General features: G+C 60.2%; 1 protein-coding gene across 4 annotated transcripts in view; it reads right to left on the bottom strand.

The window, feature by feature from the left end:
* Positions 1-20: 20 nt before the first annotated feature.
* Positions 21-15,552, bottom strand: part of Src (SRC proto-oncogene, non-receptor tyrosine kinase) — a 40,095-nt gene continuing 24,563 nt past the window's right edge. For 2 of the 4 annotated variants that reach the window (XM_070007273.1, XM_070007272.1), the window contains 13 exons: positions 13,836-14,227; positions 12,927-13,026; positions 12,644-12,661; positions 10,041-10,073; positions 9,199-9,297; positions 8,960-9,063; positions 7,080-7,229; positions 5,934-6,089; positions 4,883-5,062; positions 3,327-3,403; positions 2,635-2,788; positions 2,373-2,504; positions 21-2,199 (listed from right to left, as the gene is read on the bottom strand). In XM_070007273.1, the coding sequence (XP_069863374.1) occupies positions 1,991-2,199; positions 2,373-2,504; positions 2,635-2,788; positions 3,327-3,403; positions 4,883-5,062; positions 5,934-6,089; positions 7,080-7,229; positions 8,960-9,063; positions 9,199-9,297; positions 10,041-10,073; positions 12,644-12,661; positions 12,927-13,026; positions 13,836-14,076 (1,653 nt within the window). In that variant the 5' untranslated portion in view covers positions 14,077-14,227 and the 3' untranslated portion in view covers positions 21-1,990. The remainder of the gene's footprint in view (positions 2,200-2,372; positions 2,505-2,634; positions 2,789-3,326; positions 3,404-4,882; positions 5,063-5,933; positions 6,090-7,079; positions 7,230-8,959; positions 9,064-9,198; positions 9,298-10,040; positions 10,074-12,643; positions 12,662-12,926; positions 13,027-13,835; positions 14,228-15,552) is intronic. The other 2 variants (XM_070007274.1, XM_070007275.1) reach the window with 2 other exon arrangements.

The raw sequence follows: 15,552 nt of genomic DNA, 5'->3' as shown, positions 1-15,552 counted from the left end.
ATAAATCACCAGTCAAACTCTTGAGGTCTGTTTGTGTTTAATCAGACAATATGCAAAGTATTTACAACCAATTCTGGACACCCCCCCCCTTTTCCCCAAGCCTGGGCCTTGGAATGCGGCATCGCTAAGCCCGCCCACAGCTGGGGAGGGGGCAGGGGTCCCTGGGGCCTCTGCATAGTCATCTGAAATCTACAAAACACTGTTTAAAAAAAAGAAGACAGGATTAGGACACCTCATACAAAGGGCCCTGGGCAGCTGGGCGGGGGTGGGGGACACGCGGGTGACCGAGCTCAGAGGTGACGGGCAGATGGGAGGAGGAGACAGGAATGGGAGGAAAAGGTGGCATTTCATCAGCCAGCCCCGTGGCCTTCGGACGTCACCATGGGGGCCCGGCGGGCTGAGAAGCCCCACAGAAGGAATGTTATTGCTGTGACAGGACAGTGGGTGAAATGGGCACCACTAGGGACAGAGAAGAGGCATTTTGTACATGTTAAATACGGACGCACATGGAGACACACAGATGCACACACACAGACACCACAGGGGCCCTTGGCAGGTGTCACCATGGGCAGCTGCCCATTGTGTACAGAGACAGACAGGCCCAGGAGAAAGAGCGCCACACCATGCCCCTAAGGCTAGACAGCAACACGAGGATCCAAACTGCTGTCCCTGCTGTCCCCGGGGCTGGGCTCCACGCGATTGCCCAGCCGCTGGGTCTGGACAGGAACTGAGCTGGTACAGAGGCCAGGGCCACACACAGGCCTGCACACCTGGCAGCTCAGAGAGGGAGCAGGGCTGCACACGGTCACACAGCCAAGACACTCCTCTCCACAGCTATGAGTTATAAATGCCAGCCTGGGGAGGAGCGCAGGGGCCCGGAGTAGAAATGCTCAGGACAAATAGAAAAGGAGGACCTGGGGTTCCCTGCAGAGGCCAGGGACAGGGCCTCCCAGCCTCCATGTTCTTCTGCCTCCACTTGATTGCTTCCAGAGCCTGGGAGCTCCCTCCCCTTTGTGTCCAGCTGGTTCCAAAGATCAAACCCTGGCCACATTCTGACTGAAGCTGCTTCCTTGAACCACCATCTCCTTCCTCTACTCCTGGCTCAGCCTCACACCTGCCTCCATTCTCTTCCCAACAATGGACAGACAGACTCGCAAAACGGCAACTATAATAGGACTCTGCTACCCAATCCACCTCTAGACCCTGTCCCCTGGGCTGTCCCCGTCCATCCGTCCACAATGCCTCTGAGAACAATTCCTGAGGACGACAGAGGGAGCACCGGCCGCCGGTCCCACGACCCTAACTCTTCTGTGCCCCGGGCAAGTGACATACCTCCTCTACACCCAGTTTCCCTATGGGCAAAATGGGGGCAAGGAACTGACCATTTCCAAGGGTCCCTGGGGTGACAGGTAGGATTTGGGGCAGTGCTCATCCCATCCCCCATCACCAAATCCCACTGGGCCATGGGCTGCCCAGCCTAGGAGAAGGTTCTAGACCCAGGAGCTCCACTCACAGACATCTCAGCCCTGGAAGGCGGGAGGCTGCAGGCGAGCTGACTGAGGGCTGGGGCCATCGCTCCTCTTTGGAAAGGCTCTTGAGACAGCCGTGGGGTGGAGGGAGTGGGGAAGGAGCAGGCGGGCGCTAGGGTCCGTCTGGAAAAGGGCATCCCGGCCCAGCCCTTCTTCCCAGTTCCTCCTCCAGAGAGGGGCGGACTCGGAGGGATGGCAGGGAGCAGGTGTGTGGCCGGAGCAGACGCTGAGATGGTGGTCATGGTGCTGGCCTCGGTCCGTCTTCTTGGGCTGCCCCGGGTCCAGAAGCTCTTCCCTGTCCCCCACGCCAGAGGCCTTGGCCTCGGCGGTGAATTCAGCCCTCCCGGGAAGGGCCAACAGTGGGCGGGCAGAGGGCGGCCAGGCCCCACCTCCGAGACCCACCGGGAGCCCAGACCAGCCAAGCCGAGGGAGGCCACGTGCAGTCATGGGGGCGCCTTTGCCTATAGGTTCTCCCCGGGCTGGTACTGCGGCTCGGTGGACGTGAAGTAGTCCTCCAGGAAGGCCTGCAGGTACTCGAAGGTGGGCCGCTCCTCCGGCTCCTTCCGCCAGCACTGGCACATGAGGTCGTGCAGGGACTCGGGGCACTCGGGCGGGCAGGGCATGCGGTAGCCCCTCTCCACCTGGTCCAGCACCTCCCGGTTCACCATCCCTGAGGACAGAAGGGGGCATGAGGAGCTGGCCGCAGACGGGAGACGGGGAGGGGCAGAGGGGGACGAGAGGGCGCCGTGCCAAGTAGAGCCACCCTACGTCCTCCCTGGACCAGAGGGGGCGCCCAGATAGGGAAACTGAGGCTCCGCACAGGGGCTCGGGGAGCTTCCTCACCAGGGTAGGGCACCCGTCCCTTGGTGGTGAGCTCCGTCAGGAGGATCCCGAAGGACCACACGTCCGACTTGATGGTGAAGCGGCCGTAGAGGGCTGCTTCGGGCGCTGTCCACTTGATGGGGAACTTGGCACCTGCGGGCACGGGGAAGGCCGGGGCGCTGTCAGTGTCACGGTGCCCTGCCTGCCATCGGGCAGATGGGGAGACCCAGGAGTGGTGCCCACCCCAGCCGCCGACCCCCCCCCCCCCCGACCCTGTCCCCACCTTGCCGGGCCGTGTATTCGTTGTCCTCAATGAGGCGAGCCAGCCCAAAGTCCGCCACCTTGCACACCAAGTTCTCCCCGACTAGGATGTTGGCCGCGCGGAGGTCCCGGTGGACGTAGTTCATCCGCTCCACGTATGCCATGCCCGAGGCGATCTGCAGGGAGACCCACCCCCCCAGGGTGCCAGCTCAGGGGCCACAGCTATGGGTCCCTGGGTGAAGATGTAGCCACACACCCCGCCCTTGCCACACCTCAGCTCAACCCAAATGCCACCAATGCACAACCCAGGGTGCAGGGAGAGGGAAAGGACGAGGAGGGAGCAGCAAGGGAGGCGGGCAGCACGGGCCCCAGGCCCAGCTGTGCGGCAGCGCGCAGGTGCAGCGCGCCCTGCCTGCAGTCCACGCCCTGGGGCCACTCAAGAGCAAAGGGGGAGAACACGATCTTGGCACTGCCTGTAGCAGGCCGTAACACAAGATTGTGGAGTGACTAAATGACCTTTATAGAGGGGAAAAAAAAATAAAGCCTGCAGTCTCCCAGAGCCACTCAGTGAGTCCTGGCGCCTCTGTCCATCTCCCACAGCCCCTCTAACTGGTTTGATAATCCATGCAGAGCAATTCAGGCAGGCCTCCTGGGGGGGGGGGGTGCTCCAGAGGCTGGAACCCCGCAGGTGAGGAGGTGGGAGGGGAGACTCACCTGAGCAGCCATGTCCACCAACTGAGGAAGCCGCAGGTACTTGCCCGTTTCCCCCTTGAGGAAGTCCAGCAAACTCCCTGGGCAAAGAGAGACCCAGCTCCAGTCTCGGCCCGCACCCCCCTGCTTGGGAAGCAGAATGGGCTTGCTCCACCAAGCCCGCCTCAGAACCAAGCCTCGCTCTGCATTCATCAAGGCAAGTGGGAGGCGGCCCCCCCACCCCCCCACAGGGCCTCAAGAGGACCAGGCCAGCCTCAGGGCCTGAACCCCACCAAACCCACTTCAGCAACATAAGGCACAAACCACTGACACACATAGCTAAACTAAGATCACGTACAGGGAATTTCCAGAGAAACCTATCCACCGTGTCACAGGACAGACACCCTAGAGGTGGTGACACATAGAAACTGCCTAAAACTCACTCAACTGGACAATTCAATAGGTGTATATTGGAGCAGGCAGAGTGACACATACCTGCAATCCCAGCTACTCAAGAAGTAGAGGTAGGAGGTTTAAAATTAGAGGCTGGGCCCCAGTAAAATCAGATTTTCAGACCTATCTGAAAAACTAAGAAGCAAAGATCTGGGAGTGTGGCTCAAGTGAGAGAGCACTTTTAGCCTTCAGTTCCAGCCCCAGTAAAGCCACAAAAAAAATGGGGATAGAAGCATTTTTAATTAAGTGGTATTTTGGGGTTTTGTTGTTGTTGTTTGTTTTTTGGTCATGGGGCTGGAACTTGGGGCCTGGGCGCTGTCCCCAAGCTTTTTCATTCACGGCTAGTGTTCTTTGAGCCACAGTGCCACTTCTGGTTTTCTGGTGGTTAACTGGAAATAAAAGTCTCATGACTTTTCTGCCTGAACTGGTGTCAAACCATGATCCTCAGATCTCAGCCTCCTGGTAGGTAGAATTACAGGTGTGGGCCACTGGCAACTAGCTTTTATTTGTGTTATTAAGGTGATATATAGAGGTAACGAGTTTCCTAAGTCGGGTAACGAGTACATTTTTTTCTTTTTTCTCTTTTTTTTTTTGGTCGGTCATGGGGCCTGAACTCTGGGCCTGGGCGCTGTCCCTCAGCTCTTCAGATCAAGGCTAGCGCTCTACCACTTGAGCCACAGCACCCCTTCCAGCTTTTTCTGCTTATGTGATGCTGAGGAATCGAACCCAGGGCCTCATGCATGCAAGACAAGCGCTCTACCACTGAGCCACCTTCCCAGCCCTTACATTTCTTATTTTGAAAAGTAATTAATTTAAAACTTAAGCACTCAGGAGGCTGAGGCGGGAGGATCTCGAATTTGGGAATAACCTGAGCCCCAGGATGTTTGAGAGCAGCCTGGATGATATGCTGAGACCCTGTCTCAAAGAAACACAAAAAAAGTAAGTCAAGGTCAAGCCAGAAAGGGCTTAGGGGAAAATCAATGGCACAAGCGGAAAGGGGAAGGCAATCCCCAGGGGATGGTCCCAGCGTCACGTCCATGGCCATACCGGCTGGCCTGGGTTCCAGGAGGGGCCCAGAGCTGGCCCTCAGCCTCCCCTGCTTGAGTCCCGATGGCACCAGGCCTCACCCTTGCTCATGTACTCCGTGACAATGTAGATGGGTTCCTCTGACACCACGGCATACAGCTGCACCAACTTCTCGTGCCTCAGTTTCTTCATGACTTGCGCCTCCTGCAGGAAGGCCTCTGGAGACATGGTGCCCGGCTTGAGGGTTTTGATGGCTACCCTGGTGGTGCCATTCCAGGTCCCTGTGTAGGGGAGGAATACCAGCTACCTCACCAGAGGCCCCACGGAGCCCAGGACCTGCCATGCCGAGTGCCCAGCTCCCCGCGCCACTGGCAGAGCAGGCCCAGCCAAGGCTGGTGCTCCTTCCCAACCTCCACATGCCCATCTGCAAAATGGACCCGAGGACCAGGTGGCCGGCCCTGGATCCAAAGCTGAGCTGAGGCTGCCCCTGGCCAGCCTCGCCCTCTCCCCTTCCTCCCGCCCACAGCCGGGCCTCCCTTCCTCAGGCTTGGCCTTCAGCCTCCAGGCTTTGTCCCCATGATCCTCCCAGCCCTACCTTCCCCCGCCATTCTGCAGCCCCTCTCTGGACAGCAGGGCAGATGACAGAGAAGGAATACCTAGGGGATACTGAGGCGACCTCTAACCCCATCTGCCACTCCGGAGGCAGCAGGAGGCAGCTGGCCGTGGAGGGGCCTGGGATGTGTTGGGCTACACGGAGCTCATTGTCAAGAACCACTTCCCCACGCCTCCAGAGCTAGACAGGAAGTTGCCCAGGACCCCCCCCCCCCCCCGGCACTGGCACTGGCCAGTTCCGCCTGCCCAGGTTGCAGTCGAAGAGATTAAAGCCTGCACTGAGCAGCTGTTGGTGGACTGGTGCTCAGGCTCCCAGGAGTCAAAGGAGCTCAGTTGAGCACTTGGGGGGCTGTACCCCAGGGAAAGAGCAGCCCCCCCGGGAGGGTTAGAGGGGGTGAATGTGACCCAAGGGCATTACAAGCATGTGTGACAATGCCAGGTGACACCGGCGGCTCTGAACAATCAACATCCGTGAAGTAAAATGAGTACGTGAGCACGGGAGCGCTGGGCTGCCAAGGAAGCCAGGGTCTGGTTGCTTACCCATCCACACCTCCCCGAAGCAGCCCTGGCCCAGCTTGACCTCCAGCCGCAGGGACTCTCGGGGGATCTCCCAGGCATCCTTGGCCAGGCCCTGGGTCTGCGGCTTGGATGTGGGGCACACGGTGGTGAGCCGGTGGCACAGGCCGTCGGCATGCTCTGGCAACAAGGAAGCAAGAGGAGTTCAGGCAGGAGTCCCCTCAGGGGGTCCCCGCCCCCCCCCAGTGTGTGTAGGCCCCAAGGCTCCAGGGACCCATAGGGTGTCCCCACTGAAAAGTATCAACAACTGCACACACCACCACCCCACCCCAAAGCTGGTCAACTGTGCCAAGTACACTGACTTGCTTCATTCATTCATTCAGAGTTCTAGCATGCCAGGGACACAGTAGGGAATGATGTGGGCCCTAAACGTTCACAGCCATGTGTGGGGAGCTGCGTGTGCTGAGGGCCGGGGAGGAGGGAGGTGCGGAGGCCTGCAAGGCTTCCCAGAAGGAGCAGCGACTGGGTCTGCAGAGGGGGTCACTGGGAGGGTACCCCTGGCAGAGTACATAGCCTAAAGGCTACAGCTAACATGGGCGGCTGTCTGGAGAAGCTGCTGGAAGGTGCAGGTGCTGGGAGAGCTGCAAAGAAGGGGAGAGAAGGGGAAGGGAAGGAGCAGGGGGGGCTGGGGTCTTCATCTTGACTCAAGGCAGCCCTGAAGGCATGATCGGGGCCTAGGCACTAGGGACGGTTGAGGGATGCGTTTGAGGCGGGCCCCTGCAGGCCCCAGACACACAGAAGGTGACCGGGGGACACACCCGTGCCCACACCCCACCCACAGCACCCAGAGCTCACGGCTCTCTACTGCACTCACCCCTCTTTCTCCTCTCCTCTCCTTTCTCCCTCCCGGCTGCAGCCCGCAGCCCCCTCCTCCTCTCCCAGTAACCAGTTCAGACCGGTCTTAGCATGCAGAAACAATGGAAGGAGCCCGCTTCCCCCTCCCTTCCAGCTCTTGCAGGAAGCCCCCTCCTCACCAGGCAGGGGGGAAAGGGAGGGGAAGGAGGGGGGGAGGGAGGCCACAGGGGGAGAGGGAGGGGTGGACGGAGGAAAGGGGGGAAGGGGAGGAAGAGGACGGGCAGCAGGGGAGCCCCCAGCCCCAGCCCGGCTCACTGGAGTAGTAGGCCACCAGCTGCTGCAGGCTGTTGAACTGGGTGCGGGAGGTGATGTAGAAGCCGCCGCTGTCCAGCTTGCGGATCTTGTAATGCTTCACATTGAGGCCCTTGGCGTTGTCGAAGTCAGACACTGAGAGGCAGTAGGCTCCTGTGGGGAGGGGCCAGGACACGGGACGGTGCCCATCAGTCGGGGCTGCCCGGGGTGACCAGCCCTGGTCCCACCAATCCCTTCCTATTAGTTCTATTTGTTAGCTCTCTCTGCACAGTCCCACCACAAACTTATCTTCTTTTACTTTTGCTTTTTTTCTGTGCTGGTACAGGATTTGAACTCAGGGCCCAGGCGCTGTCCCTTAGCTTTTTTTGCTCAAGGCTAGCGCTCTACCACTTTGAGCCACAGCTCCACTTCTAGCTCTCTCTCTCTCTCTCTCTCTCTTTTTTTTTTGGGGTGGCTAATTGGAGATAAGAGTCTTGTGGACTCTCCTGCCCCCGCTGGCTCTGAACTGTGATCCTCAGGTCTCAGTCTCCTGCGGAACCAGGATAATAGACTTGAACCACGGGTGCTCGGCCCACCACAAACTCATGACCCTTAGAAGGTCTGGGAAGCCTGGCCGTGCATGTGCATCTCTATTGTGTGACTGTGACAAGTTGCTTGCCCTGTCTGGGCCCATCTCTCCCTCCACAGGGTGGAGATTCTCATGAGACCCCAGCTACCAGGGCAGCGCACAGCCTCACTGTCCCCTCTCCAGGGCTGACCACAGTCTATGTCCCCGCCAGCCCCTTCCAGCCCGGCTGGAAGACTGGGCGAGCTGAGGCTGTGGAAGTCTGGCAGGAGACCACACAGCTGTGTGTGGCCTCTCCTTCCTCCCTGAGGCTGGGGGAAAGTTTCTAGCCAAAGGTTCGTCCTGCTGGCAGTGCTAGGCCTGGCTGGGAGCCTCGGTGGGTGAGTCAGTCCCCGGGGACAGCCAGGGAGGCATCAGGGAGCGAGGCTGAGTCCCGGGGGTGCCAGAGAAGTGGGAAGACGCAGGCCTGGAAGGCCTCTGGAACTCCTGCTGGCCTCCTGAGCTAGAGGTGGTGGTTGACAACGTACAGATGGGGAAGCCAAGGTCCCCGAGAAGGCCTTGGGTCCCCCAGCAGGTCAAGCAGCATGGGACACCCCCCAAGTAGCTCAGGCGCACCCTGGAAAGCCCCGGTTTTCTGCAAATAGCTCAGGTCATGTGTGGCCCAGAAACCACACGCCTGAAGCCCAAGCCAGCCCTGACCCCGTGTGCACACATGCGCACACCCATGCACACTTACACAGGCACACCTCCCCAGACCCCCCTACCACCAAGCTCCATTTCCTCACACAGTCCCCGACCCCCCACGAGGCCGGGGGAGGGGGAGGGGAGCGGATGGAGGGGGAAAGGCTCCGCTTTTCCATCTCCTGCTGAGCCCCAGGCCCACAGGAAGCAGCCCAGCTCAGTTGCCATGGTGATGGGGGGGATGGTGTGACCAGAAGGCCAGACTATGGCGGAAGGACAAGGTCAGGCCCACCCCCTGCGCAGCCAGCCGCGGAGGCCCCTGGAGTAGGGAAGGGGAAGGGGCTCATGGCTGCGGCGCCAGTCTGGGAACAGATCTTGCTGTGTGATACACAGACCTGACAACTTGTGCCCCTTCCCCATGGGAGCTCCTGAGGCCCGGGAGGCTACACCCCATCTTTCCCTCACCTCTCACCATTCTCAGCCACCCCCATCCCCTCCTTGACTGATCCTGCTGCTCCCGCCACCTAGAGGGCTCTTCCTACGCCACACCACATACCAAACTCCTATTCACTCTGCAATACCCAGTGCCAGCAACCTGCCCAACTCAGCTTTGCCTGGCCCACGTAAGTGCTCATACCTTTCGTGGTCTCACTTTCTCTCACCAGGAAGGTCCCTCTTGGGTTCTCTGTGTTCAGCAGTAACCGCTCTGACTCCCGTCTGGTAATCTTGCCGAAGTACCACCTGGGGTGGAAGAGACGGGGTGGCACTGGGGCCAAGCTTCTGGGATGAGGCTGGGCCTCTGGGAGGCCAAACCTCCCACTCCAACCCAGGAGGGACACTGAGCCAGCAGCAGCAGTGGCCAGGAAGAGCACTCACTCTTCAGCTTGGATGGAGTCTGAGGGCGCCACATAGTTGCTGGGGATGTAGCCGGTCTGTCCCGTGCTGAGCGAGTGGGCCAGCCACCAGTCTCCCTCTCTGTGCAGGGCCAGAAAGAAGCCAAAAGAAAAAAACAAGTGGGTGGGGGGTGGGGAGAGACTGTCACCAAGCAAGCCCAAGGGCTCACCCATCTTCCCCGGTGCTGCACTGAGTCCACAGCCCAGGGAGGCCCTGAGAGGCCCTGGCGGCCAGCAGAGCAGGTGGGCCGGGTCCGGCCAGCTCCCCTCCCTGGCCCAGATGGCCCCAGTCCAGGATGGAGTACGCTCTGCCAGGGGAGGGTCCAGAAGCACCCCCAGATGCTGAGGGCTGCCTACGAGGGGGAAGCTCCCCATCTCGACAGGCAAGCAAGGCAGTCACAGACGGAAAATCCTACCAAGTGATGTCCAAGGAGACCTTCAAAGCCCCCCAAGCCCAGACCCCAAAGCCCTAGCTTGGGGGCCACGAGACCCAAGTGGGGATGAGGATGGCCCTCGCGGGTTCTGGTAACAGGCCAGGCCCAGCCCTACACACAGAGCAAGGTCCTAAAGGTCCTCTTCCTGCAGCCTACCCCCAAACCCCGGGGGAAACTGAGGCCAGAAGGGGCTGGGACTTGCCCAAAGTCACACAGCAGTTCACGTGGAGGGGGGGGTGAAGAGCCCATTAACTGCCCCTTGCGGAGGGGCAAAGGGGAAGAGCAGAGGTGGGGTGGGGGAGACTCCCAGTGCACAGTCTAGGTCCCTGGGCCTGGGAGGGCAGAGGGAGGGATAGAGAGAGGGAGGGAAGGGAGGAGAGGGTGGAAGTACCTTTGCAGCCATCTGAATGTGAACCAGGTCTGACTGGAGCGGGGGTCCAGAGACACAGAGGAGGGAGGAGCAAGCGAGAGGCCCGGGGAGAGAAGAGGCAGAGAGGGGGGCGGTGAGAGGCAGGAGTAGGAGCTGGGGGGGAGAGCAAGAGCCAGGGGCACCCAGCCGCCTCGCATCCAAAGCAACCGTGGGGCACAGGGAGGGCACAGGGAAGGGAGGGGAGGGAAGGGGGGCCCAGGGTCCAGCCCCTCCTACAACCCTAGTACAGATGGGAAGACTGAGGCCAGAGAAGCCAAGGGCTCTGCTCAAGGTCACACAGCCCTAGATTCGCAGGTCTGAAGGAGGCTCAGGAAGGAGGCTGAGGAGGAAGGTAGCTCCTTGCGGCTGTGGTGTGGTTTCCTGGGGTTGGCAAGAGTAAGGAAGGCCAGAAGGGCCAGATGCTCTCAAGATGGAATGAGATAAAAGGGGGGTACCACTGGGCTACATGGGTCAGACACACATGGGAGCTCCAGGCGAGGGGAGCAGAGTCCATCTCAGGAGCGAGGCCAGCCTCCACACCCCAACCTCCACCGGCCTCCCTTTGTGGTCCCATTGGGGAAAGCCACACCTTTCCACCCCATTGGACTCCTGGAGGAAGGCCAGGCCTCAGCCCGTACAGGGGACCGCTTAGAGACGTAGAAAGATCCACTGAGGACACCCAGACTAGAACAGACCAGCACTTTCTTTGTGCAGTTGGGGAAACTGAGGCATGGAGAGACGCAAGGACTTGCCCAAAACTACAAAACAGACTCCAGTCACAAGGAAGACAGTTGCCTGGAGGCTCCCGGCTCCCAGCGTGCCTGGGCCTGGACTCAGAGGCCAGCCGAGGGTTCCCCAAAGAGACGGCTGCAGTCTGGGTGGGAGCCAAGTTCCGGGGGACCCAGGTCAGCGGCTTGGGACAGTGGGGCCTCCTCGGACCCAGGGCCCCATGGCACCGAGATCCAAGCAGCAGGGTCTCCAGGCTGCGAGACACCAGCCCAATCCACCCCAGCCCCACCCCAGACTCATTCAGAGGGTGTGGCTGGGGCAGGTGGAGGCTTGGCAGCCATGGGCCCGGCGGGGCACCCCAGCAGGGCACACAGAGATCCTAGCAGGAGGGGGTATCTGAGCCCCTCTGATTTGGGTGTCCATCTTCACTAGGCCCACACCCCAAATCTCTCCTCTCCCGACAATGCCACGACTTGCTCCACCTAGCTGCTGGCCAAGCAGTGGGTGAGCACTGAGACGGGAGTCACGGCTTACAGCGGCCCCCATCAATGAGACCCCATCACACCCAGCTCCCAGAACCACCCCGAAAGGGAAAGGATTCCCCACACACACCCCCTGCCACGGCCCATGGGCTGGAGAGCACGCCTCTGCCCAGCTCTGCGGCTACCAGCTGTGTGACCTCGGGTAAGTCACTTCACCTCTCAGGCCTCAGTTTCCTCATCTGTGAAATGCGGCAAATAAAAGCCCCGCTTCTCGGAGCTGAAATCGTGTGACCTGTGACTCACACCCAGAAACACAAGGTGAGCCAACGAGGCGGCCAGAGAGCAGAGCCGCTCCCTGAAGCAACACAGATGCAGACGGCTGGCGACAAGAGAACAGAGACACACGCAAGACGACACATCAGAGTGGGGAAGGGGGCTGGGGACCCCCGAGGGGAGCGGGGGGTGGGGAGAACCACAGGGGGCTGGGGACCCCCGAGGGGAGCGGGGGGGGGAGGGAGAACCACTGCCCAAGTTCTGGGCAGCTATGTGACCCTGGACAAGGCCTTCACGACTCTGAGCCTCAGTTTCCTCATTTGTATAAAAGAGACAGTCCTGCCCCATCACTACTGCCCAGTCGTGTCACTGAAAAGAGCAACTAGGAGGCGCCGGGCACCTCGCATCCCTTTTGCCTGGCAGAGAAGGCAGTCCTTTGCTGGATCTTGCGGGATGAATAGGAGTTCATCAGGCAGAAGGGAGAAGCATCAGCGCAGGCAGAGGGAGCAGCACGTGGGAGTTCCGGAAGGGAGGCGGGACCTAACGGCGAGACTCCATGTGGGGCGGGCCTTATGCCACTCCACTTCCAGCTGCTTCCGGCCCTCTGCACCCTGAGGCACTTGTGCCTCTACTGGTTACCCTGGCCGAGGGCGGCTCACGTCCTCTCCTCCACCCTGCCTTCCCTGGAGGCCCTGTCTCCCTTCCTGGCCTGTGCTCACCACCAGAGAGGGGCACACAGTAGAGACCCTGGGCCAGACCACAGCCACAGCCTGCCGTGGAGGAGGCTCCTCGCCACAGCCAGAGCCTTCTGCACCCGGCACGGTCCCTGCATGCAGCTGGTGCTCAGTGTGTGCTGACAGATCAGAGGGAGGGCCAGGAGGAGGTGGGAGGCAATGGGGAACCCTCCCAGTCAGGCAGGGACCTGGTCAAACTAGCAGGAGAGGCGAGGAGAGGTATAAGCCAGGGAAGTGTGGGGTAGGGACAGCAACAGCAGAGGGCGCCAGAGAGCACAGGCGGGAACACAGGTAGGCGTGCAGACAGCAGTTCCCAAGCCCCAGCCAAGCATCCCCAGCCGGGCCCCCTTGAAGCGGGGTTACACACCTGACGTCCACCTTCCTCCTGAGGGCCAGCGAGAGAGAAGCAGAGAGAAGGAGAGGCTGAAAGGGCTGTAGAGAGCAAGCCAGTGCTTGGGGTAGAGGGGACCCCAAGGTTGGGGAGGTCCACGGTGCAGGCCAGGGCCAGGGAGGCAATGCGGGCTCTGCACTGCCCTCTGCTGGCAGCTCTGGGGAGCAGCAGGCCGGAGACCACTTCCCACCGTGAAGTCCCCCACAGGGTCCTGTGTGGCATGGAGGGGCGGGGGCTAGGGGGACAGAGAGGGACTCACGTATTGTTGACGATCTGGAGCCGCTCCCCTTTCTTGAAGGACAGGTCAGTCTCTGTTCGTGACTCATAGTCATAGAGAGCCACGAAGGTGGTCACTCCACCTGCAGGGAGAGCAGGGATGTCAGGGGGCACTAGGGACTACCGCCGCCCCCCCTCGCCCCATCAGTGCCCAGCCTGGACACTGGCAGGAACAGCGGGTGTGGGCACCGTGTGGGGCCATGTGAGGACCCTGCGGGGCTCAGGTAAGTAGGTGCGGGGTCAGCCTGGCTTCACTCCCAGGGGACTCCTGAAGACTGGCCTTGGGTTGCTGACAAGTGCCCAGCACCCCAGCCTGGCACCCCAAGTCCTCCCAGCAGCCCTGGGATACAGTCCCGTCTCCCTCAGGTGCAGCTGTCTGGGCATACTCAGGGCCGCACATGTCTTCCCTGTCCAAATGCATGTGTGTGTGCATGCACGCATATGTGTGCATGCATGTGCTTCTGTGGGCATGTGGACACATCTGTGGGTCTGTGTCCACAGGGTCCACAGGGTCCAGGGCTGGCCAAGGGCATGCAACCATCTGTCTGTCTGTCTGTCAGTGAGCTGTGTGTCCTGTGCACAGTTCAGGGGTCTCACTGCAGGTTTATGTGCACACAGGGCATGGGGCGTGTTTGTACACATGTCCCTAGCAGGAAACCAGGTATGGCAGAGGCTTCGCAGGTGCCCATGGGACTCTGGGCATCTGAGCTGATCTCCAGCACCCGACCAGGGCCACAGCACCCTACGGTGCCAGCCCAGGGCACAGGGGTGCCGCTGGCGCTGCTCGGGTCCCAGGCCACAACAACTCCTCCCAGGCGGGAGCCCTGGACCGGGTCCCCCGTGGCTGAACGCCCCCCTCCATCCACCCTGCCCACGCAAGGCGGACACTGACCGGCCAGCGGCCCTGCCCTCTGCGGGGAGGTGACGGTGTCCGAGGAGTTGAAGCCCCCAAACAGCTTGGGCTCAGCGGTGGCAGCAGTGGGTGCAAAGGCGGAGGCCGGGCCTCGGAGGCCATCGGCAGAGGCCGGCTTGCTGGGCGTCTGCGAGGCTGGGAAGGCACCTGGGGCCTCGGTGGGCTCCAGGCTGCGGCGCCGCTGGCCCCCCTCCTTCGGCTTGCTCTTGTTGCTGCCCATGGCGCTGGCCAGGGCCAGAGGGTACCCCACCTACTCAGAGGATGAGGAAACTGAGGTCCAATCCAGTAGAGACGCCTCTCAAAGCCTCAGTCTCTCCGTCTGCAAAGGGACCACTCCGCCGGCATCCATAGAGCTCTTGCTTGGAACAAGGCTAGGCAGAGAAGAAATGCCCCATCAGCAGAAATCGGGGGACATCACGGGGCTATGTATGTCTCTAGTACCAAGCATCTGGCTTGTTGAGTGAATACACAATGGGCTGAAATTATCTAACACTGGGGATAAAGGTGCTAAAAGTGACAATGGACAGCAAGCCTTCCCAGCCCCTCACGAGACTCATATCTAATTAATTATCCAAAAAAAAAAAAAAAAAGGGCTGGGAAGGTGGCTCAGTGGTAGAGTGCTTGCCTTGCATGCATGAGGCCCTGGGTTCAATTCCTCAGCACCACATACACAGAAAAAGCCAAGAGTGGTGCTGTGGCTCAAGTGGTAGAGCACTAGCCTTGAGCTGAAGAGCTGAGGGACAGTGCCCAGGCCCAGATTTCAGGTCCACAACTGACAAAAAAAAAAAAAAAAAACCACGAGCCAATGGCTCACAACTATAATCCTAAATACTCCGGAGGCTGAGATCTGAGGATCACAGTTTCCTGCCTGGGCAGGAAAGTCCTTAAGACTCTTATCTCCTATAAACCACTAGAAAATGGGAAGTGGCGCTGTGGCTCTAGTGGTAGAGCGCTAGCCTTGAGCAGAAGAGCTGAGGGACTGCGCCCAGGCCCCACGACCAAAAAAAAAAAACAAAACAGTGCAACTGTGGCTAAAGTGATAGAGCACTGGCTTTGAGCAAAAAAACTGAAGGACAGCGCCCAGAGCCTGGGTGCTCACCCTAACCCCAGGGCTTTACACACATGGCTCCCATGGCTGAGAAAATTCCTCCCGCGTTTCTTCACCTAGTAAGTCTCAGCCCCAAAGTTGCCTCCTTGAGAAGGGTCCTTTCACTGAGTTAAGTCCTCCTGACTTTGTGCCCTTCCTTGTTTACATGTGCCCCCTCCACATTGACCTCCTATCCCCACCCTGCCCCACCCAAAAAGTTTCCCCGTGATAATTGTCTTAGGCTTTGTCTGGCACACTGCAGTACTGCCAGTGTCCAGAAGATGGCAGGGCACACAGTGTGTTGGACAGCCAACAGAAAGAGGGGAGGAGTGAGGCCGAGGGAGAGGTGACTGGAGTGACAACCAGCTACTGAGGAGGCTGAGATCTGAGTGTCGTGGTTCAAAGCCAGCCTGGGACAGCAAAGTCCCAGTAGTGGCACACCCTGAGCCAGAAAGAAATCTGGAGTAGAGAGATGGGGAAACAGGGAGCCAGTTCTAGGCTCCGCCAGGCCATCCTCAGCCACCTCCCTCTGCCCAGGCTCACAAGGCCTGCTGGGGCTCCCCACTGCGGGCAGCCAGGGCTCTTCCCAGCCCCCCACCTCAGCAGCCA

The sequence above is a fragment of the Dipodomys merriami genome, unplaced genomic scaffold (assembly GCF_024711535.1).
Source record: "Dipodomys merriami isolate MVZ:Mamm:240054 unplaced genomic scaffold, mDipMer1.0.p SCAF_7, whole genome shotgun sequence".
In the NCBI taxonomy this organism is placed as follows: domain Eukaryota; kingdom Metazoa; phylum Chordata; class Mammalia; order Rodentia; family Heteromyidae; genus Dipodomys; species Dipodomys merriami.
Note: the sequence above shows the minus strand (reverse complement) of the source record. Positions and strands in the feature narration are given on the sequence as shown.